Source organism: Vipera berus (assembly GCF_964194415.1).
Source record: "Vipera berus genome assembly, chromosome: 9".
Taxonomy (NCBI): domain Eukaryota; kingdom Metazoa; phylum Chordata; class Lepidosauria; order Squamata; family Viperidae; genus Vipera; species Vipera berus.
The window spans coordinates 15,674,796-15,702,274 of NC_138212.1; the positions used below are offsets into that span (position 1 = coordinate 15,674,796).

General features: G+C 44.8%; 1 protein-coding gene across 1 annotated transcript in view; it reads left to right on the plus strand.

Moving 5' to 3' along the window:
• Window positions 1-15,675: 15,675 nt before the first annotated feature.
• The window catches only part of IFNLR1 (interferon lambda receptor 1), a gene marked incomplete at its 5' end in the record, with an annotated part of 68,783 nt that continues 56,979 nt past the window's right edge, over window positions 15,676-27,479 (plus strand). The window contains 1 exon segment of the mRNA XM_081334375.1: window positions 15,676-15,789. Within this exon segment, the coding sequence (XP_081190501.1) occupies window positions 15,676-15,789 (114 nt within the window).

Sequence of the window (27,479 nt, forward strand, 5' to 3'; positions counted from 1 at the left end):
TCCCATCCTTCCGAGGTAGGTAAAATGAGGACCCAGATTGTTGGGGGCAATTAAGCTGACTTTGTAATAATGCCGCTTGGGGGTGTGTGTGAAAGCCCTAATAAGCAGGCATATACATAGAATGAAGGCTACTGCTAAGCTTGTAAGCCGCCCTGAGACTTCGGAGAAGGGCGGGATATAAATGGAATTAAAATTAAAAAAATAAATAAAACAAAGAAAGTCCAGTTGCCTTCTGAAAAAGCATCCTTGGGACAGCCATGACCTGGAGGGCTGAGAATCTCCACAGACCTTAGTGTTTTATGACATACATGTTGTTTCAGCTGGGTCTGCAAAAGGGAAGCTTCCATTGCTCCGCTTCTTTAAAGTTCTGAAAACAGAGCCCAAACATAATTCTATGTTAAAGAATTCCAAGAAGGTCTAAGCAAACATTCTATGAAGTTTTGCAACATTCCTTAGAATCTTGAGTCTCATGTCCCTCTTGCACCTTGCCTGTTTATTGATTCCGTTGAAATCCAGCTTGACTGCTTAAAAGACTGCTTAAAGAGAAGCAGTTCAAATATGGAGAAAATAGAAATATGCAGAAAACGTGAAAAGTAAAAAAAAATGAGCTGGGGCACTTTGCAAGTTTATCAGCAATTTTTGGCATGCAAAGATCTTTGCACAGGCTTCCCCCCATGTCACCAATATTATGTTTATTGGTCACATCTTGTATTTCTTCCAAAGGAAGCAGTTTAGATTACATGCTGATATCTTTGGTTCCTTGAAACAAAATACATAGAGCAGGGCTTTTCAACCAGTGGTATGGGTACCACGTGTGGTACATTGGCACCTGGCAGGTGGTATGCGACCATCCTAGAAAAGTGGTAGCGGGGGAGGGGAATGAGCTGAACTGGTGGCAGCACTGCACAAGCTTGAGCAAGAGATGACTGGAGCTGCAGGGCTGTCAGAGCTCAGCGGAAGTGCTAGGATAAGTGCCAGGCTTCAGCTGGAGCTCAGTGCTGATCCTGGTGCTTCTGCTGAGCCCTGAAGAAGCACTAATCAGCTGGAAAGCAGCACTGATCCTGGCACTTCTGCTGAGCCCAGAAGAAGCGCCGATCAGCTGGAATGTTGCAGCATCTCCAGGGTCTTGTGATTTACATTCAGATGCTTGGCAACTGCTTCATATTTATGATGGTCACAGTGTCCCAGGATCATGTGAAGTGACCAAAACCTGCTGCAACCACCCAGCAGACAGGGGGGATAAAAACCAAACACCCCCACCCCACCTCCACTGCCAATCCTCAACTGAAATGCTCACAACAATGAAAACCTCGGACAGGAGGAAGAGCGCCATATCCTAAAAGTTGCACAATAGGTGAAAAGGTTGAAAAGCCCTGACACAGAGGAGTTTCCAGGTAGCTTCTCAACTTGATACTCATTGTTATGTATCCAGTTGCAGGCATCTGCATAGCAACAGCCACTAGGGGGCGTTGGCCTGGACGGTTTTGGCGGGAAACCTAGTTTCGGCGGGAAACCTCGGGCCAACCCCATTGGCTGGCCGCCTCCCTGGCCTGGTATATAAGGAGGCCAGGTAGCCCTTGTTCCTCAGTACGCACCCCCCACAATAAAGAGCTGAACATGTACTCCGGCTGGCGTCTCTTTCTTGCGTCGGACCCACTACATTACATTCATGGGGCTCATTCCTATTTAGCTTCAGAAGGGTTATTGCATTGCCTTCCCCTGCAACTGAACTGCATATTGCAGGGATCCCCAACCTTGGCCGCTTTATGACTTGTGGACTTCAACTCCCAGAATTCCTCAGCCAGAGTTGAAGTCCACAAGTCATAAAACGGCCAAGGTTGGGGACCCCTGGCATATTGGATGGATGGATTGGATGGAATGGATACATATTCGAGCTCCTGCCCTTGGCCAGAAGACCAAGGGTGATGGTGAACTTTACGTCCCTTGCATGCTAGGATCATATCAAGGGGCATAAGGGAATTGTTACGTAAAGATTTGATTAAGAGCCATCAAGACGATGTCAGCTCCTAGTGACCATATAGAAAGTTTTTTCACCCTGATGATCTGTCCCTAACCTGGGTTTTTCGGGTCTTCCAATGGTGCACTCATTGCTGCTGTATCTAAGTGTTGCTGCTGGTCATCCTCTTCTACTCTTTCCTTCCACCTTTCCCATAAAGATATGCCTCCCTCCCCTGCTCACCACACAATAAACAAACAAATGAGTGCTTCCTAAGAAAAAATGGAAGAGAAAAGGAGAACAAAGAAAAAAGAAGGGAGGAAGGAGGAAGAGAAGAGATGAGAAGGGAAGGGAAGAGGAGAGGAGAGGAGAGGAGAGGAGAGGAGGAGGAGGAGGAGGAGGAGGAGGAGGAGGGAAGGGGAAAGCAAAAAGGAAAAGGGAAGGGAAGGGAAGGGAAGGGAAGGGAAGGGAAGAGGACAGGAGAGCAGAGGAGAGGAGAGGAGAGGAGAGGAGAGGAGAGGAGAGGAGAGGAGAGGAGAGGGCAGGAGAGGAGAGGAGGAGGAGGAGGAGGAGGAGGAGGAGGGAAGGGGAAAGCAAAAAGGAAAAGGGAAGGGAAGGGAAGAGGAGAGGAGAAGAGAAGAGAGGAGAGGAGAGGAGAGGGCAGGAGAGGAGAGGAGAGGAGGAGGAGGAGGAGGAGGAGGAGGAGGAGGAGGAGGAGGGAAGGGGAAAGCAAAAAGGAAAAGGGAAGGGAAGGGAAGGGAAGAGGAGAGGAGAGGAGAGGAGAGGAGAGGAGAGGAGAGGAGAGGAGAGGAGAGGAGAGGAGAGGAGAGGAGAGGAGAGGGAAATGCATATAATTTTTAATGCAATGTGTTGCATTTGGCAGCGTTTGCCAGATTTGACTGAGTGAGGATGAAACAGCTAAAACCACCAAGTTACTGAGAAAATGAGAAATTGAGCAACTCTGAAACTGGAAGATTTACCTCCCCTGTTGTTTAGAAAATGCTTGGTGTTTGTAATAATAATAATAATAATAATAATAATAATAATAATAATAATAATAATAATAATAATAATAATAATAATAATAATAATAATAATAATAATAATAATAATAATAATAATAATAATAATAATAATAATAATAATAATAGAAACTGTAATTATAACAAATAATAACAAAAGTAACAGCAAATGTTTTCAGGGTAACTCAAGCAACAGCTTCTCATTTCTATAATGCACAGAGAAAAGATTTGTATCTGCACTTCTTATGCTTTGCCTCTCCTTGATCTTTGGGACCCAGAAGCCTTCGTCTTAATTTGTTTGTCTGTGGCTCTGTATATATGCAGAAACCCAACCAATCATAATTTATACAATAAACTATGGTTAAGTAAGCTATGGCTTGGGGCAATATGCAAATCCAGCCAGTGAAAATTGGTGGGGTGGGGAAGGGGGCATCTTATGCTATTGGGATCATTGCTGGTGCTCTCCTGGAAAGATTTTGAATAATCATATGGAGTTTCCTTTAGACTGGTGTCATCTTCCCAAATTTTCTTCAAATTTGAAATTTTCTCCAGTACTCCTTTCCCCCAATGAAGAGGAGTAATTTGGGGTTTAATTTGGGGTTCTTTTTAACTGACTACAGGGTTAATTTAATATTTTTTAATTTGGTTCTTAATTTTTGTATTTTGGATTTTTAATTCCCTGTAAACCGCCCTGAGTCCTCAGGGAATAGGGCGGTATATAAATATAACTAACTAACTAACTAACTAACTAACTAACTAACTAACTAAATAAATAAATAAATAAATAAATAAATAAATAAGAAGAAGAAGTGTAGTTGCAGCATCTACTTAACCTTGGATGATGTTGAACAAAGGTAAGCAAAGTCAGACCTGGTTAATTCTTGAACGGTAAGCTATGCACCCACAATTATAGGCTAGACTAGGAAGTCCGAAACACATTCCAGAAGAAGACAAAGCCAAATAACTTTAGTACCATTGCCAAGAAAGCAGTAAAGGTACATCCATGCAGTCACCATGGAGTTTAGTTTGATTTGAGGATGAATTTTTCTTTTCCAAGGAGTAGTAGTAGAAGAAGAAGAAGAAGAAGAAGAAGAAGAAGAAGAAGAAGAAGAAGAAGAAGAAGAAGAAGAAGAAGAAGAAGAAGAAGAAGAAGAAGAAGAAGAAGAAGAAGAAGAAGAAGAAGAAGAAGAAGAAGATTGGACAGATCTGTAGTCCAGGTGAATGGGAAGACTTCTCTTCTCTTCTCTTCTCTTCTCTTCTCTTCTCTTCTCTTCTCTTCTCTTCTCTTCTCTTCTCTTCTCTTCTCTTCTCTTCTCTTCTCCTCTCCTCTCCTCTCCTCTCCTCTCCTCTCCCCTTCTCCTTTCCCTTTTGTTTTTTCTCTCCTTTCTCCTTCATCTGTCATCTGCATCGATACAATTCAAGAACAAAAATTGCCACTTCTTTTTGATGGCTACCTGAAATCTTCCCCTCGGAAGCTCATTTTTACCTAACTCTGATGTACACATGGGAGCAAACTAGTCTTTAGAAAGACCCGTGGAGAAATATCCCATCTCCCAACTCACAACTCCATTCCAGTGGACTGTTATGAAGGCAATTACTAACTTAACTTTATTGTGGTCACTAATCAGCACGACAACCATATAATAGTCATTCAAACTGTTGTAGCTTGAACCTAAGTAGTTTCTGTCTTGAGTCTGGTAAGTAGTTTTTTTAAAAATGACAAACAGCAAACCACATGGATTAATTTGTAAACTTTATAAACAATACAATACATTTTAATACCACAATTTTATTAATATACAATTCTGTACATCAAGGAGAAAAATCTTACTACTGTATTATCTTATTCTGAAATCAAGTGATGTAACATCAGATAGACTCATATCACAACTGAAACACTGTTTATGTAAATTAATTTACTAGCTAATTGTCTCAGTTTAATTTTAAATAAAATTATACATACAGAGATGGATTTGTTCCAAAGAAAACTTATTGTATTAGATAATGCATCAAATAGTACAGATTTTTGCAAAACCAACACTGAAACCCTTTTGATTGTGTGGAAGGATTACTTATGAAAAGAACAAATCTTTGGAGAGTCTCCTGTGTACAGGGACCCACTTCTTGGTTGTGTTAATTATTTGGGTTGTTTCTTTGGCTGCCTGAATTTTAACTTTTAATAATTTTTGTTATTGTTTTTATTCTATTTTAATTCTGCTTGCCACTAGAATCGCTTGTTGAGATGGGCAGCTACATGGATGGATGGATGGATGGATGGAAGGAAGGAAGGAAGGAAGGAAGGAAGGAAGGGCAGCTGGATGGATGGATGGATGGAAGGAAGGAAGGAAGGAAGGAAGGAAGGAAGGAAGGAAGGAAGGGCAGCTGGATGGATGGATGGATGGATGGAAGGAAGGAAGGAAGGAAGGAAGGAAGGAAGGAAGGAAGGAAGGAAGGAAGGGCAGATGGATGGATGGATGGATGGATGGATGGATGGATGGAGCATCTCCTAACAGTTAATCCAACGGTTGCAACTTGAACTTTGTACAAGTGAAGTTCAGTCCTTTTCATTCCACGGTTTGGTAAGCAGCCATTCTTCTCTGTCTGGTCAGTCAGAGAATTATCGCCTTCCTCTCTATCAAGCGTTCATCTTCCCTCTGTGTTCCATGCACCTTTCAATGTCTCCTTAAGCATCCTCTTTTCTGAACGATGGCTTCCATTAGCCATTGCGCACGGTAGAGCTCAGTTCCAATCCCCCCTTAACTACAGGACAACCTTTTGGGAAGTGAGACTTTTTGTCCGTCTCTTCCCCCAGTCATAATCTGAGATTTGTTTTTTAAAAAATTCAAAATGAGAAAGCAAGGGCAGCATTTTGAAGACTGTCAAATAAGCGCAGGCCGTCCGGAGAGCTCAGTCTGATCCCTAAAACCTTGTTGTCTACGAGAACGGTTCGATGAAAAAAACCCTTTCAGCCTCAAGAACTATAACACACTTATTGAGATGAACTCTTTGGCAACCATTTATGACAACAAGAAGGAAGCGGGAGAAAGAGAAGACAAATAACCCCCTCCCACCGCTGAGTCAAGAAGGCAGGAGCCACAATTGGCTAATCCCAAGCAGAGGAAACTTTCAAAGGGAGAAAAATAAGTGAGCAACTCTTCCATTCTCTCCTCCCAGGTCTTGTTGGCAGGTGCCTTAAGCGTCTTTGGTATCTCCGAACATCTTCCCCACATCGTAAGTTTCCCAGGAGGATGGAGTAAGACAGGGCAATAAACAGCAGGTCTTGTTTATTGCTAACTACTGTATATCCTGGTAGTTTTTGGAGGCTGCAAATTCACCCTGGCCTCAGGCGCCTGCATGGCTCTGTTGATCGCAGGGACAGTATGTAGGGCAACTGGCGACGGCTTTCCCAAAGGCTTTTGTCCTCCACGGTTACCCTCCTTGGAAATAAAAGGGGTGAGCATTGCAAACATCCAAGCAACCAGCTTGGTTTCAGTGGGGAACCAGGCCCTTTTCTCTTTCATATACGGGAGACGCACATGCTGTATGTGCAGGCCAGGCGCACCTGGGCAAAGGCAGAGGAAATTGTTTAGGGTGTGTATGCGTGTGTGTTTAGGGTGTAGTTCTGCTTTTTGAGTTATGAACTGTTCCCTGCCAAATAATTCATGGTTGATCCAGAAGGATGAAGAACTGCCACCGTCGTTTGAAAAAACAAAACAAACAAGCATCGTGGTTCTTCTTGTCTTCTGAATGTCATGGTATTTCTTAAAATGTATAAATAAAGAGATTGAAAATTCCCTCCTCACCCACCTATGGGTAGTGTGTGTCCACAGTATGAGGTCCTCTACCAGAGGCCTAGGAGTTTGAGGGTTCTACACAGCATCTTAGCTGTTCCTAGCACTGCACTTTTCTGGACAGAGACTCTGATGCCATTCCTGGGATCTTTGGAGCTGTTCTCCCAACTTTAGTGTCACAGCCCCAAGTGCTTCTACTACCACTAGGACCACTTTGGCCCTTACTTTCCACATCTGCTCTAGTTCCTCCTTCAGGCCCTGATCCTTCTCTAGCTTCTCCTACTCCTTCTTCCTGAGGTTGCTGTCACCTGGCACCACTACTTCCATCACCACCATGGTCTCCTGGTCCTTGTTTACTACCATGGTGTCCAGTTCATTGGCTAGTACCTGCCTGTCTATCTGGATCAGGATCTTAACCTTCTTATTCGTCATGACCTTCTGTGGGATCTCCCATCTGGACATGGGAAGCTCTAGCCCATACAGGGGCTTCTGAATACTATACCAACTACTTGATTGTGCCATTCAGTGTATGCTGTTCCTGCTTACATCTTACACCTTGCCACTTTCTCTGAAGCCTCTCTGCAGCCCCTCTGCATAGTCTTGGGTCTGTCTAGTGTGACAAATCCCTGGTTCTATGGTTTCGTTGCTTAATGCCTGTTCTTGTGCTGCTATGATCAGCGCCTCAGTGCTGCCTTTTGCTCCAGCCCTTTCTAGCCACTAGTAGGATTTCCTGGTGTCTGCTGTTTCAGCTATCTCTCGATGGTACATCATGCAGTGTCTTGTCTTGTCATGGCATTCCTCTGCTTGATCTTCCTCCAGTGTCTGTTCCTGTTCCAGGCATTCTCTTAGTAGCTCATCTTTGAGTGCCATCTTGCTGATGTGCTCCTGGATGCTTTGGGTTTCATCCAGGACAGTGGCTTTGACACTCATCACACACACAAACTCCTTCCTGGATGCAACATGGTCTCTGGGTGTTGGACTTGCAGTGGAAACCTCCATGTATATCAATTTTTCTGTGACGATAAGCCATAATGTTGAGGGAAGGTAGGATGAGTTAAAATGCTCTCTGTTCCAAGCAATTGTAACTTTAAATACAGTTATAGTTTGGAGTTTAGTGTGATTCAGACAATTATAGTTGAAGCTTTGGTTTAACAAGCTGTGTGAACCATATCTTCAAGTCAAGCAGTCCTCAGAGGCATCAAAGCAAACGAAGGATAGTGAAATTAAGTGTACAACATTTCAGGCAAGATTTATTTGTAGTGCAATATATAGGGTGGAAGTTGAATTTTAGAATTAAGAAATTTTTGAGATTCAAACATCCAATGGTTGTGTGCCCAATGTGACTTTGGCCTGCTGCTAATTCTCAGCCTAACTTACTTGATGGAGGTTGTTGTCAAAACAAAACAGTGCTAAGGATATTGTCCTGAGGACAAAAATTACTAGTTATGTTATGTGTGTAATCAGAGAAAAGGATTATTTTTAATGTATGAATAATCAAGTAACATATTAATGTAGCTTAGAGATGTATGAATGACATTAATATGTCCCCTTGAACATTTACACACTAAAGGCTATCTCTACAATATCTCCATCATCATCATCCATCATATATTATAAATAAATAAATAATATATCTTGCTGCTAATTTTCAAGTGTGTTAGCACTCAGCCCCAAATTTGTTTGTTTGTTTGTTTATTAGATTTATATGGCTGCCCATCTCAGATACAGGACTTTGAGTAGCTAACAAAATAAAAAAATATATACAATAAAATGAAACACAGAGCAGCCAGGAAAAATGACAAACATTTCAATCAGTCACTTAACAAAACCAAGAAACAGACTCTGTCACACACCCAGGGCCCCAGGCTCTAGCAATATACTAAAAATACTCCAGAATGGATATAGAATATATTTCTGCAGATTGAGTAATTTTAATCTTTGTTGTACTGTATGTGCAAAATCTGGGATCTAGAATGGAAGGATTTCAGCATCTCTTCTTTATAAACCAGTGTGGAAATCAAGAAATTATCTCGCTTTCTCTGAAGGCACATGGGCTGTGCTCATTTCTACTTCCATCTATCTTTCCACCTTCATCCTTTTGATTTCTTCCTCTGCTTCGTGTCCACCTTCACCTCCACCTCCACTTCCATCTCTATCTGTTCTCCAAAGCACTGGAAAGCAGGACAAGAAGCAATGGATGGAAAGTAATCAAAGAGAAACCCAACCTAGAACTAAGAAGAAATTTCCTGACCGTTAGAACAATTAATCAGTGGAACAACTTGCCTCCAGAAGTTGTGGGTGCTCCATCACTGGAGGTTTTTAAGAAGAGATTGGACAACCATTTGTCTGAAATGGTAGAGGAGCAGGGGGTTGGACTAGATGACCTCCAAGGTCCCTTCCAACTTTGTTATTCTGTTATATATCTGGATATTTGTAACGGCAGAAACAAATGGGAAATGAGCACCCAGTAGTATTCAAAAACATGAACAATGTATGTTTGTTATTTGGTTCCAGAAACAATAGGTGCTGTTTTCTTGTTTTAAGTGTGGTGGTGCTGGGTTTTGCAGTTGGAGGGCTCCAGATTTAACCTTCAGAAAGACTTTAAAAAACCCATTATGGGTCCTTGCCTTCTCTTCCTTTTTGACCCTCCTCTAAAAATTTGTTGGAGAATGGTGGGCATTTTGGCAACTGCCAAAATGTTTGGAAAACCAAAGAAAGGTATTACCTCTACCATTCTCAATCTGGATGTTCTCTAGATGATACCCAGAAATCTCAGTAAAGACATTGCCAGTTATGGAATTCTAGAAGTAGAAGTCCACATATGTTGGATTGGGAATCCCGGGAGTCAAAGTTCACACATGCTGGATGGTTGAAGCCCATACACCTGGTAATACCTGTCTGCTATTCTCAGGTATTCTGGTATTGCCTTCAAAAGTTGTGGGTGCTCCATCACTGGAGGTTTTTAAGAAGTGATTGGACAGCCATTTGTCTGAAATAGTATGGGGTCTTCTGCTTGAGCAGGGGGTTGGACTAGAAGACCTCCAAGCTCTCTTCCAACTCTGTCATTCTGGGGAAAGCTGCATTTCCTAGCAGACTGAGACGAGAACTCTAGCTTGAGGTGGGGTGGGCAGAATGCCAGCAAGCAAATTAGGATGGGGACATTGGCAACCAATGGCCTGAGTGCGGCTCCTGTATGGCAATTGACCTCCTGAACTTTAATTGTGCCACTCTTTCAGTGTACTTTCCCTGCCTTATAATTGATCCCCATTCCAAAACTAGGCCAAAGCATGACACATCGTGCTACCAGCAGTACTTGAGGACAGGTGGATTTCCGCAGGTAGCTGGACAAGCTGATACTTGCTTATTCGCTCTTCTGGGTGGGGCGCCTTCAAACCTCTTTTCAGAATTGTCTAAATACTGCTGCTATATGAGAGAGAGGGAGAGGGAGGGAGGGAGGGAGAGTGTGAGAGAGAGGGAGGGAGAGAGAGGGAGAGAGGGAGGGAGAGAGAGAGAGGGAAGGAGACAGAAAGGGATGGTTGGAGGGAGAGGGAGAGAGAGAGGGAAGGAGAGACAGAGGGAGAGAGAGAGAGGAAGGAAGAGAAAGGGAGAGAGGGAGAGAGGGAGAGAGAGGGAAGGAGAGAGAGAGGGAGAGAGAGGGAGGGAGGAAGAGGGAAGGAGAGAGAGAGGGAAGGAGAGACAGAGGGAGAGAGAGAGGAAGGAAGAGAAAGGGAGAGAGGGAGAGAGGGAGGAAGAGGGAGGGAGAGAGAGAGAGGGAGGGAGAGGGAGGGAGAGGGAGGGAGGGAAGGAGAGAGAGAGAGAGAATTCTGCCAGGTAACAGATAACTTTTGGGCTGCTTAAACCAGGGTCCTAAAACAGCAGAATGAAAAGCTGTGTTGTCACTTCCCCCATTGAAACAGAACTTGTGGAGTCTTTCAAAGGCCCTAGAGAAGAGGTAAAGGACAAAGGAGAATGAGGAAACTCAACCCTGAACTGGGTTGCCTGGAGCTATATTTGTTCCTAAGGGATTCTATGGGTGAAGAGGTCTCACTTAAGAGGTCAACTTAACAACATTTTATAGATCTTCCTTCTAGGCCTATGTTTCTCAACCTTGGCACTTTGAAGATGTGTGGACTCCCAGAATTCCTCAGCCAGCCATGCACTGAAAAAAGTGACTTATGACCGTTTTTCACATGACCATTGCGACATCCCCAGGGTCACCTGATCAAAACTCAGACACTTGGCAACTGGCATGTATTTAGGTCGGTTGCAGTGTCCTGGGGGTCATGTGATCACCTTTTGCAATCTTCTGAGAAGCAAAGTCAATGGAAAACCAGACTCACTTAACAACTGCATTATTAATTTAATAACTGCAAGAAATTAATTTAACGACTGTGGCAAGAAAGGTTGTAAAATGGGGTGAAATTCGCTTAACCACAAAAATTTTGTGGTCGTAGGTTGAGGACTTACTTTTGTATCTTTTAGTCGGGATGCCCTCAATAAAGTTGTCTTCTGATGAAAACTGGGGTGCAGTCTGAAAATTCAATCAATATAATCAATTGCTTTGAGGGGGACCCCAGGACTCCATTAGCAGTAGCCAGAATACGGCCCAGAAGTTAATGCTTAATTGATTCCCAGATTTTTTATTTAAAAAAAATGCAAGCAGAAGGTTGCATATTTTTTCAATGTGTTTTAATTTTTCCTTACTAGCAAAAAACAAGCCAGAACAGCAGATTGTAGCCAGTCTTCTCATAGCCGCTACTATAATTGACCATTGCCAGCGGAAAACAAATTGAAGATGAAGTCTGGCCTGCTTTTTTGCTGGCAAGCAATGGTCAAAATGGGCTTTCACAAATTCTGAAAAGTGCAGTGACTTTAATGCAACCCGCAGTGAGGTCACGATGTACTTATTTGTTTTTTATTTATTTATTTAAGGCATTTATATAGTCCCCTCCCTCCAATCTTTCAACCAGCTCTGGGTGGCTCCCAATCAATCAATTCCAATTATGCAAAGGAGAAGTTAACACAATGATTTATTTATTTTATTTATTTTATTAAATTTTTATACCGCCCTTCTCCCGAAGGACTCAGGGCGGTGAACAGGGCATATAATAAAAATACAAAAATACAAAAGTTAAAATAGAATTAAATTAATGCCCAAGATAAAACAATAAAATATACAAATATTTAAAACCCTAAATTAACTCCCCATCAGGCCAGGCCAGCTTGTTCGAATAGGTGGGTCTTTAACCCGCGCCGGAAGGAGCGGAGATCCGGTGCCATCCGGAGCTCAACCGGCAGTTGATTCCACAGAGCCGGGGCGCCCACAGAGAAGGCCCTCCCCCTGGGGGCCACCAGCCGGCATTCTCTGACCGGAGGCACCCTGAGGAGGCCCTCTCTGTGGGAACGCACAGGGCGGAGGGGAGTTGACGCCGGCAGCAGGTGGTCCCCGAGGTATTCCGGACCCATGCCATGTAAGGACTTAAAAACCATCACTAAGACCTTGAACCTCACCCGGAAGACAACTGGTAACCAATGCAGCTCGCGGAGCAAAGGTGTAACATGGGAGTACCGGGAAACTCCCAAGACAACTCTCGCGGCCGCATTCTGTACCAGTTGGAGCCTCCGAGTGGTCTTCAAGGGAAGCCCCATGTAGAGAGCATTGCAGTAGTCAAGACGAGAGGTCACGAGCGCATGAGTGACCGTACACAAGGCCTCCCGGTCTAGATAGGGCCGCAACTGACGCACCAGGCGAACCTGAGCGAAAGCCCCCCTAGTCACGGCTACTATATGATCTTCTAAGGTAAGCCGCGAATCCAGGAGGACTCCCAAGTTGCGCGCCCTATCCACGGGGGGTAAAGACTCACCCCCCATAAAAAGAGATGGAACATTTTGAATGTCCCGGGATGCCGGAATGTACAGCCACTCAGTCTTGTCAGGGTTGAGTTGAAGTCTGTTCCTCCCCATCCAGACCCGAACCGCCTCCAGGCAACGGGACATCACAGCGAGGGCATCACTGGGGTGGTTTGGGGTCGAAATAAAAAGTTGGGTATCATCAGCATATTGATGATACCCAACTCCAAAACCACGAATGATCTCACCCAGCGGTTTCATGTAGATGTTGAACAGGAGAGGCGAGAGAACCGACCCCTGAGGAACTCCACAAACGAGAGACCTAGGGGCCGATCTCTGCCCCCCTGCCAACACCGACTGCGAACGTCCCAGGAGATAGGAGGAGAACCACCGAAGAACCGTGCCTCCCACTCCCAATCCCCTGAGACGCCGCAGCAGGATACCATGGTCGATGGTATCGAAAGCCGCTGAGAGGTCTAATAGGACTAGGACAGAGGAACATCCCCTATCCCGGGCCCTCCAGAGATCATTCACCAGAGCGACCAATGCCGTCTCCGTGCTGTACCCGGGCCTGAAACCCGATTGGTACGGATCCAGATAATCCGCTTCATCCAGGACCAGAGGGAGCTGATGCGCCACCACACTCTCAACAACCTTCGCAAGAAAGCGAAGGTTGGAGATTGGACGAAAGTTGTTCAACACAGCTGGGTCCAAGGCTGGCTTCTTGAGGAGGGGTCTCACCACCGCCTCCTTCAAGACGGTGGGGAAATTACCCTCACTCAAAGAAGCAGATATCACCGCCTGGAACCAGCCTCGTGTCCTCTCCCTAGCTGCATAAACCAGCCAGGAAGGGCACGGGTCCAATAAACATGTGGTGGAGCTCAGCCTCCCCATAATCCTGTCCACTTCATCAGGGGTCACAGAATCAAACTCCTCCCAGATAACATTGACAAGACCGCCCGTGTCCTGATCGTCAGACTCTGCCCAGCTGGAGTCCAAACCGGTCCAGATCCGAGCGATTTTATCCGACAGATGCTGACCAAACTCCTCGGCACGACCCTGCAAGGGATCCCCCCTCACCTCCTGATTAAGAAGTGAGCGAGTCACCCTAAACAGGGCGGCCGGGCGATTATCTGCGGACGCGATGAGGGTGGAGAAGGAATTACACCTCGCCGCCCTCATTGCTGCGAGATAAGACCTAATATAGGTTCTTAACCGCAACCGGTCGGATTCGGATCGGCTGGACCTCCAGCAGCTCTCTAGGCCCCGTTTCCAACGCTTCATCTCCCGGAGCTCCGCGGAAAACCATGGAGCTCGCTGGGATCTGCACCGGGTCAGGGGCCGCAAGGGTACAACTCGGTCCAGTGCCTCAGTGGCTGCCCTTTCCCAGGCTTCCACTAAGGCATCCGCCGAGTTGTGAGCGACGGAGGCAGGTGGGGATCCCAGCGCTGCCTGGAACCCGTCAGGGTCCATTAAGCGCCTGGGGCGGTACCATCTGATTGGTTCCGTATCCCCACGGCGGGGGGTGGTAAACCGGAAGACCAGCCGCAGGAGGTGATGATCGGTCCATGACAGGGGCATAATAAATGGAGAGCCCCCACCAAGATCATCCAACCATCGTCCAGATAAAAAAACTAGGTCCGGGGTGTGGCCTCCCTCATGAGTTGGTTCAGAAATTACCTGCGTCAGGTCCATGGCCGTCATGGAAGCCATGAACTCCCGAGCTAACTCAGATGACCCTCCCAGGGATGGTAGATTGAAGTCACCCAAAACTAAAAGTTTGGGGAACTCAATCACCAAACCGGAGAGGACATCGAGTAGCTCAGGCAGGGCTGCCGCTGTGTGACTAGGCGAAACGTACACCAGCAGCAAGCCCAACTGCGCCCCCGAACCAAACCTCAAAAAGAGAGACTCACACCCGACTATCTGAGGGACGATGGTCTCCCACGGACATAAGGTCTCCCTAATAACTACCGCCACTCCCCCGCCCCTACCTTGAGCCCGAGGCTGGTGTAACGCTCAGAAACCTGGTGGGCAAAGATCAACCAAAGGGACCCCACCCTCTGGGCCCAACCAGGTTTCGGTGATACAAGCCAGGTCCGCATGCTCACCCTCCACCAAATCCCGCACAAGGGGAGCCTTATTAACCACGGACCTGGCATTCAGGTAAACCAGCCGGAGCTCAGGAGGCAGCACATCCTCGCTCCCGGCACCTCGGGGAAGAAACAGAGGGTCGGAGCGCCTCACCGCTTGTAAACAGCGGGGACGGCCCTCCCGGTAACGATACGGCCCTCTGTCCATACGCCTGCTGCCATACCCCAGTGTCGTGGGAATCGGTAATCCCACGACCCGCTCCAGAGCCCCAGATGTAACCACACCCCGCTCCCCCCGAACGCAGTCAGACCCAGGCCTGGCCTGCACCATGGTTGTATGACCACCCCCCATAGTCAAACAACCATTACCCCCCACCCCTCTCCCTAACCCCCTAAAAATTTTAACTAAAAAATTAACCAGGGGCCTCCTATTAAATTTGGATCGAGAGCCCCTGACCTTACCCGGCCATCTCTCAGGGTCCCAATAATTGGGCCCTTCATTGAGACTGGGAGTGGCAAAAAAGGCGGGACGCACCCAGGAGAGGGGGGCACCCCTGAGAGCGAGCAAGTCCGTGCTGGAGTATCTGTACATAAGTCCAACAAGTCCAGATATGGCAGTCCCATAATGGAAAAGTCCAGTAGGAGGTTCTAAAGGAAGGGAGTGAGACATTCGGGCCATCAACCAACCTACTGCCACCCGGTTGGATACTCCCGGGGGCAGACCCCAACCCGTCCTCCCACGACAGGTCGAAAGTCTGATCCAGGGGATGGTCCAGAATGTACACCCTGGGTGGGGCATAACCCATAGAGCTCCCACCTCTATGGGAGTGCCGATGTAAAACAAGCCGCTCTCCCACTGCGGCTTGCACCCAGGTCCGTCCCAGTCCAACGGGGAATAGGGAGGCAGATCGAAAGTTAGTAATTGGCAGTCCACCGGAGCTGCTACGGCCACCGCAGACCAGATGAAGAAGCACCGACCACCGCCATATCGCTGCCGATGGAACGGGCCAGCAAGCCCCGAAAACGCCATCGTCGCCATCACCGTCGGAGGCCGGAACAAGGCAAACGATGCCACGGCAAAGCGGAGCTTACTATACCTTGCCCCACCAGGCTGCCTTGGAACAGTGGTGGGATTCAGCCAGTTCGCACCACTTCGGCAGAACCGGTAGCTAATTTTTTTGTTGCCCGGAACCAGAATGGACATCCAGAAGCAGCATCCACACAGAGAACCGGTTGTTCACATATTTGAATCCCACTACTGCCTTGGACCTCACCCCAGTTTTCCAGTTGGATCTGCCAGTTGTAGATCTCCAACTTACACTGCAGTTGTAAAGTTAGTAATACAGCTGTTAAGTGCATCTGGCTTCCCCATTGCTTATCAGAAGATTGCAAAGGGTGACCCCAGGACACTGCAACCATCATAAATACAAACCAGTTGCTAAGTGTCAAATTTTGATCATGTGACTGTGGGGATACTGCAGTGGTTGTAAGTATAAAAAATGGTCATAAGTCACTTTTTTCAGTACCATTGTAGCTTTGATCACTAAATGAATGGTCCTAAATCAAGGGCATCCTGTACAGTAGTGCAGGATAGGAGGGGCTCCTGGGGCTGCTACAAGGAAGAGGGAGTCAAGCTCTTCTCCAAAGCGCCCGAAGGCAGGACAAGAAGCAATGGATGGAAACTAGTCAAGGAGAGAAGCAACCTAGAACTAAGGAGAAACTTCCTGACAGTGAGAACAATTAGCCAGTGGAACAACCTGCCTCCAGAAGCGGTGAATGCTCCAACACTGGAAGTTTTTAAGAAGAGACTGCACAGCCGTTTGTCTGAAATGGTATAGGGTTTCCTGCCCGAGCAGGGGGTTGGACTAGATGACCTCCAAGGTCCCTTCCAACTTCTTCTTCTTCTTCTTCTTCTTCTTCTTCTTCTTCTTCTTCTTCTTCTTCTTCTTCTTCTTCTTCTTCTTCTTCTTCTTCTTATTATTATTATTATTATTATTATTATTATTATTATTATTATTATCCTAAAAAAGCAGTGGCACACACAAAGTTTGCCGCTTACAACCGAGGCTGCAGGAAAGTCACTGCAAAAGATGAACATGTGATTCGGGCTTTTACAAAATAAGTTGGACCTTTTGACAATCACAAAGCAACAAGTGCATGTTAACAGATCAAAGGCTGACTGTTCTTCAGAAGAAAAAGAGGCATCTTCAGCCTTTTGCCATGGGCAACCTGAAAATGCACACAAGAAGGAATGTTTTGCCTGTGTCCTTGCTGTTGTTTAGCTAAGTTCATGCAGGCTCTAGCAATCTTCCGACTGCTGATTAGTTCCTACACAAAGCCAAAAATTGAGTGGCCCAGAATGCACGAGGAGGGACAGAAAAGAGCAGATATTTTTCATTTTTAAAAAAGGTCCCAATTCATTTTGGGCCAGGCAAATATACGTATTCTCCTACATTTGTTTAACCGATTCTCATTCGGTTTGGAAAGCAAAAGACTTCTTTTGAGAATTGCTGCAGGTGGAGTACAATAGCCATGCCTGCATTATGACAAGCTGCCCAAGGTTTGTGTGTGTGTGTGTGTGTGAAGGTCCCGTCTTTGCTTCTGAAGTCACCTCTCTGAGTGATGAGAGAACTTCCTTCTTCCCAGACATCCGCAGGCATCTGTCCCACTGCAAGGAAGGCATCAGAAGGACTCCTTCTGTGGGACTGTTGTACTGTAGTTGTATTAAGGGAAAATGGCTGCAGAATTTCTCTGCCTTTGGAGAAAGTCCTGCCTACAAATTAGGTCATGGGCCTTCAAACTTGGCTCTTTTATGACTTGCGGACTTCAACTCCCAGAATTCCTCAGCCAGGCATGCTGAGGAATGTTATGTATTGGACTCAGTTGTAACACCACTAGTAAGCTGGAGCAGCTACTGTCCAGCAACCCAGACTCCAGGTCTCCAGTGCTGCTATTGGCTGTCCCTAGGCGGCAATGGGTTGCTTTAAACCGCCGCCTAGGGGCCAGGCTATAAATTGCTGCAAGCTGCAGCCCAATTCTCAGTTCAGTTCCAGCAAGCAATAAACCATGAGCTTTGTTGAACTCACTTGCCTCATCTCCTTTCCTGCGCGAAGAACTCACTACACAACACAAGTCATAAAAGGGCCAAGTTTGAAGACCCCTGAATTAGGTGAACTGTTTCAAAAGGCTGCTAATGCCTAGTTCTACAATCACCACCATTAATGGTTAAAAGGAGGGACAATCTTTGTGAAAGGGAAGAGAATGGCAACATCCCCTGGCAGTTCTTTGGATTAAAGAGATAGCTGTTGCTGCTGTCTTTCTTTCTTTCTTTCTTTCTTTCTTTCTTTCTTTCTTTCTTTCTTTCTTTCTTTCTTTCTTTCTTTCTTTCTTTCTTTCTTTCTTTCTTCTTTCTTTCTTTCTTTCTTTCTTTCTTTCTTTCTTTCTTTCTTTCTTTCTTTCTTTCTTTCTTTCTTTCTCCTGTATATGGCCATCCAACTCACTCTTAGAAACTCCAGGCAGCTGTCAAGGATAATAAAGTCCAATTCAAAAACAATAAAAAAGCAATAACCCCCTATCACCACCACCCTGACAACAAAAATCAAATGGGCCGTTTGATGGGTTCCATCCCATTCTGAGGTCCCCAGAGGTCTTCAGGGCCTTGTGAAAGAGTGTCAAAGTGGGGGGGGGGGCAATCTTCTCTCTGTGGAGATAATTTTCCACAGGAAGAAAGCCACCATGGAGAAGACCTTTCTCCTTGGTTCCACTAGATCAGGAGACTTCAAACTTGGCCCTTTTATGACTTGTGGACTTCAACTCCCAGAATTCCTCAGCCATGCATGCCTAGCTGAGGAATTCTAGGAATTGAAGTCCACAAGTCATAAAAGGGCCAAGTTTGAAGACCCCTTCACTAGCTGTTCCTCCTTAGGACAGGACATTCCTTGCCTCTTTGCTTTGGTGGGTGGGGTAGATGTGACTAGGAAAGGATTGTTTTTCAAATAACTGATCCCATGCCATGTATATACTTTATATCCTGCTTTTCTAACAATTACATTCAGAAGGATCCTCATCAGAAAGAGAAATCAGGGCCTAAGCATCATAAAGCTCCACAGAAGCTCTGCAGATTTTCCTGTTATTGTATCTTTCTATCCCTCCAGGGGTCCTCAACCTCGGCAACTTTAAGACTTGTGGACTTCAACTCCCAGAATTCCTCAGCCAGCTTTTGTCAGAGGTCTTGACCTGGGGTTGAATTGAAGAAAGAGAAACCAGAGAGATTATCTTAGCAACTTTAAGATGGATGACTTCAATTCCCAGAATTCCTCAGCCAGCATGGGTAGATTTCATCTCCTAGAATTCTGGCTGGGGAATTCTGGGAGTCAAGTCCACAAGTCTTTTTAAAAATAAGTTTTAGTAAAAGAGGATTTTGCAAAGACTTTAAAAACTACACAAACATGGAAGAAATAGGAAAAAGAACAAGATTATGAATGAGTAAAAGAAAAAGTGAAGAAGAAGAAGAAGAAAAAAGTCAGAAAGAGCAAGATATCCAAGGAAGCCCATATCTTAAAGTTGCAAAGATTGAGAAAGACTGTCATAGCCTTTGAGGGAGAGGGGCTCTTATAATGAAAGACGGGGCACCGTTGTGGCTATCTGGTCACTAAATAAGTGCAACACTATCCCACATGGACTATGAAAAGAGACCAAAATTCTCTTCTTTCTTAAGCATATAACATTCCACGCAAATTCACCATCTCCAAGTGGAACAAGATTTAAGGACAAAAAGAGGCAGGAGAATGTTTCAGCCTGGATACCATATGAGCACAGTGGTTGCACCCCTGCGTGTGAAGGAGGAGTGGGATGCAAGCCAATTACTAGTCAGTGGATCTCACAAGCTTTTGGTTAGCCTGGCCAATCAGTCCGCTTAATGAAACTAAGGAAAGTTCTGAGATTCACAAACAACTTAATTAAAAACTCAGAGTTGTTTGGTTGCCTTCACTGTTTTGTTTTTGTTTATTTAAGGTATTTTTTGACAAAAACAATCTGCATACAAGCGGAAGCACATTGCATAACATAATAAGCTGACGCTTCTGTACTTTGGAATTACTCTATTTATTGCATGATCGTGGGATTATAATATCAGCCTGGAAATGAGCAGCAAACATGGACAACACCCTCATCCTATTGGGAATGGATAGAAGCTGCTGAGTGTATTGAGTTATTGAGATAGGGACGACTGGCTAGGGAGATGAGCATCCCAGTTCTCTGTGCACATAAGATTTTTGGCACTGTAAGATGGGTGGACTTCAAATCCCAGAATTCTTTAGGAGTGGAAGTCCATCCATACTGGCTGGGGAATTCTGGGAGTTGGAGTCCACCCATCTTAAAGTTGCCAAGTTTGAAAAACACTGCTTTAAAGTCATACAGCGATAGTTTTACTTTCACCGCAGACTTACTGAAGTACAACACATTTTTAAAAGGCTACTCCCATGTCAGACAAGTGGGATATATAGCAACCCTTCTCTTCCCAAAGATCTGAGTAGGGAGATCTTCCTCCATTAGCAAATCATGAAGGAGCAAAATGACTACATCTCTTAGACCCGTGCAAAGCTTTGAAAACATGAACATGTTCCCGCCTCTCAGCCGACGAAAGCTGTTTTGTGAAGCAGGGCAGGGCAACCCATTCACAGCTCATAAAAACAAACTATGCACCAAGAAGCCTCTTCTGGCTGTTGAAAGTGCCGTAGGAAGCCATCCAAGAAGCGCAGTGGCTTTAGCAATGGATTGTGGCCTAAGAGCACTGTGCAAGACAAGCAATGATCGCCTTGTACAGTCCTGATATCTCTGTGTATGTAATGGCCTGTGGAAATGGCCTTGGGAGACAGAAGGAGGAGGCACAGAAGACATAACTGGTACAAAAGGTATTTCAGCTCACAGAAGGAGGGAAAAGTTTCAGAAGGGACCCTCCCTACTTTTCTGGAGAGCAAAAGGAAAGGAGGGGAGAAATACTTTCAATCTTGCAGGATTCTGCTAATGTAGCCTTACACTAACAATAGGGGCTAGTCCTTCCGGGCTGTGTTTGTCTGGACTACCTTGCAGGACGAACAGCATGCGAAGCCACATGCCAATAAACCCACAAGTGCAAGTTGGCAAATTTCAAAGTTTGCAATTATCTCAGTGCTGAATCCCTTAGAATTCCTTAATATTTCAAGCAGACTTTATCAAATGTACCCAACCAGGACAAACATCCCTTAAGAATTCCCAACAAACCCTAAAACTTTGGAAAACCTGCTTTATCATTTATTGTAGCAGCTCACTCCACAAAACCTGACAGTTAGGCCCTGGCCATTGTGGTGCCCCCCCCAACCCCACCCCCAGTGGAAGTGGCACTCAATTCCTCCAAGTTCCATGCCATGACGTCCCTCCGGGCAATTTGCAAAGTTGCCCAAACAGCTCTCTTCCATCATGCCTTTAATTCTGATTGATTGTGTTGGATACGTATCTCTTGCTTTGGGATCAGTTAATTGCTTGATATTGTCTTTCTTCTCTTCTTGATTTTCATCATCTTCAGATTAGGGCAGGTTATAAGATGAGACAATAACTGAAGTCGCTTCTGCTCTAACACGCACTCCCAATGCATCAGAAGATTCTTAGCACATCTGATACTGGGTTTGTCACTATTTACTTGATTTACCCCCACTGTTTTTTGGTAATGCTGTCTTTTATCTTGTGATAGCAGGACATTATGGAATTAGTCCTCTACACAGTAAAAAAAAACACAATACACTGTAACTACAGCAATTAGAGACCGGAAGTTCATTAGATAGACAAGCGCTTGCCAACCACATTAATAAACTGGTTTAAAATGCCTGGGCCATGTTTCACTTTGGTTACACCTATTTGGGGAATGTGATCTCTAGGCTGGAGGCCTCTAGAGAGAAATTTATCCTCCCTAAGCTGTATATATTAAATGTTCTTTTTCTTTTCATAAAGAGATGGGGTATCCCTTCACCTAACAGTTTAAAGCAGTGTTTCTCAACCTTGGCCACTTTAAGATGTGTGACCTTCAATTCCCAGAATTCCTCAGCCAGCTCTGGGGAATTCTGGGAGTTGAAGTCCACACATCTTAGAATGGTCACGGTTGAGAAACACTGTTCCAAATAATATATAGCATGACTGTGCATATTGGGTATAATTCACTGCAGTTGTTAAGTGAATCTTGCGGTCGTTAAGTATTTGTCTGGAATTGTACAGGATCTCCTGCCATGAGCAGCGGGTTGGACTAGAAGACCTCCAAGGTCCCTTCCAACCCTATTATTCTACGTTCTATGTTCAAGTGGCTGATTTTTCACCTTATTCTGGATACTTGGAATGGCACTTGGCTCAGGATGCTTGATTGACCAGATTTGCAAAACAAATCAAAACTGTCAGATTAAGTCAGCTCAGTATGACAATTTGATCCAAATGCCAGTCTGATTTAGAACACTGATTTGAGCAAATTATATTCCAATTTATTTACTTATTAGATCTGCATCTCCAAAATGAAGCTTCCCTTAGCATTAAGGCAGTGGTTGTCAAACTCTTCTCTGAAAAAAACCAGTGCAGAATCCAGAATTGCTATGTTTCGTGTAGTGCGTTTGGTCTGAACAAAATGTTACAATTCAGATTGCTATAACAGATCTCATGCAATGTAAACAGAAACTGTAAAGTTGAACCCCTGGAGGATTCTCACAAGTTCTGGATTCCAGAGAATACAGCTTGAATACTGTGGGTCTAAGACAGTGTTTCTCAAATTCAGCAGCTTTAAGATGCTGGCTGGGGGATTTGGGGAGTTAAAATCAACGCATCTTAATGCTGCTGAGATTGAGACAGGCTGATTGGAGAACGTAAATAAGTGAAGGACCATCAAAAGGAAAAAGAATAAGAATTGAACTGATCAATTAATTCAGGGGTCTTCAAACTTGGCCCTTTTATGACTTGTGGACTTCAACTCCCAGAATTCCTCAGCCAGGCACACTGGCTGAGGAATTCTGGGAGTTGAAGTCCACAAGTCATAAAAGGGCCAAGTTTGAAGACCCCTGGATTAATTAATCATGTGCCATCCAGTCATGACTGATTCTTGTAGCTGGTGGTTAGGAAAACCAGTGTATGTGGCATATTGTGCAACCATTAATATTGGGGCTAAGTATTTATTAATTTCATCTTGCACGAAGGGGATTCTGGGAGATGCAGTCCTAACACATCTGTGGAACACCTAGCAGGGAAATGGGGCCCTTGAAGTTTTTGCTTTGAAAGCAGCAATAAGATTCTGCTCTTTTAGCAGCGCTGTTTGCTAATTTCTCCTCCCAGATTCCTCTGGTGACAGTCATCCTTCTCGTTGGGCTAGTTCCTTCTGTCTTTGCTTTTAGCAGGGGTGGGTTCCTTCGTGGCTGGCTGAGATTTATTATTATTCTCCCCACTGTTCTGCTGTCGAAAGGAGGCCCTAGAGATGGGAGTGCTTTCCATCAGATAAAAAGCATTAAATTGCTATTGTTGGAATTAAGAGCAATGAGCAGTTGCTCCAGGAAAAAAAAATACAGGTGGGATAGGCAGAGAAGGCTTCCCAAGGAAATGATGACATAATGTAGGTCCTGCTTTTTCGATCTGGCTTTGCAACAAGTGGAGGGCAGAAGAGCTGAAACGACGCAAAAGGAGGAGAGCTGTGGGGCTTTTTCAAAAGAGGCGAATGAAAACAATCTCATCTCCAACTACAAAACACTAAGGGAATGGCCCTCGCCAAGCATCCTGAGAATGAGGTAGAAAAACAGAAGCCTTTTTTTGCACCTGAAGAAAACCTTTGGGGAAAAACAGCAAGGGAGATTTTTCCCACAACCCAAACGGATGGCTTGGACAGGTTTTGGAGATGAGACCAAACGCTTCATGGGGCCACAAACCTGATTCTGTAAAATACATTGTTTTCTTACAGGGAGATCCTGTAACCCCCTAGAGATTTTATAATCCATCCTGGAATAAAACTGGACAATGGGCAAATATATAAATATTGCAAGCAAAAAGTATCAAAACAAATAAAAGTCAAGTTATAAAACCATTAGCTTGTCACTGACCATCTAACCTTGAAAATCACTGGAGGTTTTCAAGAAGAAACAGGACTGCCATTTGTCCGGAATGGTATAGGATCTCCTGCCATGGGGAGAGGGTTGGACTAGAAGACCTCCAAGGTCCCTTCCACTATTTTTTATTCTACCCTAGGCATCTTCACAAGGATTATTTTATTACTTTATTTTCACACTTTGCATGTAGCTTTTTCAAACAGTTTTCCCACAGTCATCTACAACATTCTAAAATGAAGGTTAAAAACATCAACATTAAACGTGGTGTAAAAATACATGGAATATTCAGAATAAAAGCCCAGGCAACAGGAAAAGATTTGTGCACACACCTGAATCCTGATGACTTTTCCTTTTTGTTTCAGCCTATAGAGACAGATAATGCTCACATTTTGACTCCACAGAGATTTCTACCTAACTATTTCAAGTTCATTTGGCCACAAAATTTAGGAAAGGTGACAAGCATATTCCTATGTATTTTAGCCCAGTCTTTTCCTAAAATTTCAGGGCAATTATTTTTTAGCAAGTAATTTTTCTAAAGGCAAAAAGCATAGCTTGTCTAGCATATCCATTTTGTTTGGCATTTGCAATTAGATGTTTAATGCATTTGTACACTTCATATATATATATATATATCTTTATTTCCTGTTTCAGCCTATCTTGAAGGCCATCGAACAGGCAGTAGTCACACCGGACAGCTCATATATTTATGTAAATTACTAACAATTCTTTGTTAGTAATTTACATATATATATATATATATATATATATATATATATATATATATATATATATATATATGTTAAATGCTTGTTAACAATCTAAAAATTTACACACACACACACACACACATATATATGTTTGTGTGTGTGTGTGTGTGACATCAGTGGGTCAAGGGAAAGTCTCCCTCTTCCTCCTGCTTCTTTTTCCTGCAATCCTACTCTATTTTCTAGTCGGGATCCCAGATCCCCTGTCTGCCACCCCCACCCCCACCCCCCACACACATACCACCACCAGATTTACAAATATTTTTTTAAAATACTTCTTTGCCCCTTAGAGTTACACTGTCCAAATTCATTTATTTTCCATCTCTTTTCCAGGTGGGCGGCAGGCAACATTCCGCTGGCACTAACACAGAGCATTTCCCAATCCATCCATCTCTTCTGCATTTCATCCTTTTCACTCAGTGACAACATCTCTTTGAGAGCACAGCCCAAATTCAGGGCTGAATAAGATCTGCGGCATCAGGCTCACACTCACTGCCTACATGCAGATCAGCCGAAATGGATGTTCAGGCTTCATTGCCAAAGTCTTACCTGCTGCCAATCAAGATAGGAACCATTTAGCGATGACTCATAAACCAAGCTATCTGTGGAGGATTAGCAAAGAAAGTTACCCAACGTAAGGCATAATTGCAGGGCATTAGGTGATATCTCTGGAAAATGTCACCCTGGTCTTAGATTATTTGTTCTGTCCTGTTTTTGTTTAAAGGAATAACAGAGTAATAGAATAACAGAGTTGGAAAGGGACCTCGGGGGGGGGGGTTCGAATCCAACCACTAATACTCAGTACAGGTAATCCTTGAGCACAATGGAACCCAAAATTTCTGTGGCTAAGACAGACCGTTGTTCGGTGAATTTTGCCCCATTTTATGACCTTTCTTGCCACCGTTGTTAAGTGAGTCATGGCAATTGTTAATTAAGTAACAAGGTTGTTAGGTGAATCTGTCTCTTCCTTTGTCAGGAGATCGCAAAAGAGGATCACATGACCCCGGGACACTGCAACCGTCATAAATATAAACCAGTTGCCAAGTGTCTGAATTTTGATCACATGACCGTGGGGATGTTGCAGTGGTCATAAGTGTGAACAACGGTCATAAATCACTCACTTAAATTTCGAACGATCACTAAATGAACTGTTTTAAGTCAAGGATACCTGTAATGTTTTATTTGGGATTGATGCCAAATAATCCTTCCCAAACTGCTCTGGCTTCAGTCGGAGTAATTAAAAAGACAGGTAGCAAAGACCAATGAAATGGGGCATTCTCAAACTGGCTAGTTAGGTGTCTCAGCAGTTGGTAGGACTTTACTAGACTTTATCTGAGTTTCGAAGATAAAGAGGGCTAAACCTGGTTAGTATTTGGCTGGGATTTTACCAGGGAATTCCAGGTCTGTAGGTTAGACTGGGGAGTCAAAAGAAGGCAGAAGATACTGAGTGTCTACATACAGGTAGCTCTAAAGGTATCTGGACAGATAGATCTACATGCTCAATCAACCTTGGCTTGAAAGAGATTTTGTCCCAAACCTAATGATCCTTTCAGTGCAAGATCTACACTTTGTTTTTAGGTTTGGAGTCAGCCGTGTTCTCAGGATTGGCATAATACAAGCCAGCTCATTCTATAATGTTCTTCTTGATTTGTCCTATCAGGGTAGTTATAAGAGAGATAAACTCCTACGGACTTCAGAGGAGTTTGCCAAATCACAAAGGAGCTATTTTTCTGTGATTGCAAAAACTAAGTTAATTAATTTTGATCAAACACGGAGATTATCTGAAGATCAAGAGATCACACACCCATGGAGAAGGCTTGGAAAATGAAGCTCTCTTGGACCGCAGTGTAGCCTCCCTAAGTACAACTTTGGACATTATAATAAGTGTGGGTGGGCACAAGAGCACATGACTGTAGCGCTCCATGCTAGAGCACCTCCAGAAGGCCAAAGTTTGGCAATAAGTGTGATCTGCGTAGGAGACTTCGGTGATGGGTACCGGGCTGAACAGGCCAACGGCAGCATCGTACACTGGTGGTCCGCTGATGTATAGTAGAGCGGCGGCCTTTGCTCTGTCGTCAGTGATTTTACTGACGAGGAGGAATCCCTCGACCTGGCCTAGGTGTGATTGCCATCTCTCGGGATGGCGGGTATCAAACTCCCTCACACGCCCGAAGTTTGCCATGTCGTCCGGTCCTGGGTTGCTCCGATGGAAGTTAAAACTTCCGTGACAGCTCTTGCCGGGAACTCTCTTCCTCGGCCGTGACTTCAGCTCCGGAGCGATCCCACCTTCGTCGCCAGTGAAGTAGCCTAAGGACCACTCGGGACGACAGGCTAGTTAACAACAGGTTTATTTAGAGCAAGGCAAACATAGAATAACTTGTCCGGCTTTTATAGCCGGCAGCTGGCAGCGAGGGCCAATCAGGAGTGTTCATTTTGGCGCCGTGTCAAACCGGGACCAATCCGCGTCGTCTTCTGTTGACAGCTCCGGCTTTCGCATGGGTTGGTGTTTTGACAGCCGCGAGCTGTCAGTGGTTGCGCCTGCGCTGTGCGGGGAACTTTGACAGCTCAGGCTTCCACATGGTCCGGAGTTTGACAGCCGCGAGCTGTCAGTGGTGGCGCCTGCGCAGTGCGGGGAACTTTGACAGCTGTCAAGGTTCCCGCGTGTTTTTCTGTCAGGCGGCTTTCCCTGGTTTATACAATGAAGTATTATTAACTGTTTATATATATATATCACAATAAGTATAGCTGAGGGCTGAGAACTCTCCTTTGAAACTTTAATGGGTCCCTACCAGTGAGTTCCCCTTCATGGATTACTGCCTTGTCGTGGCGAAGGGGCTTGCGTAATTCAATGAAGCTATGAGCTATGCCGTGCAGGGCCACCCAAGACGGACAGGTCATAGC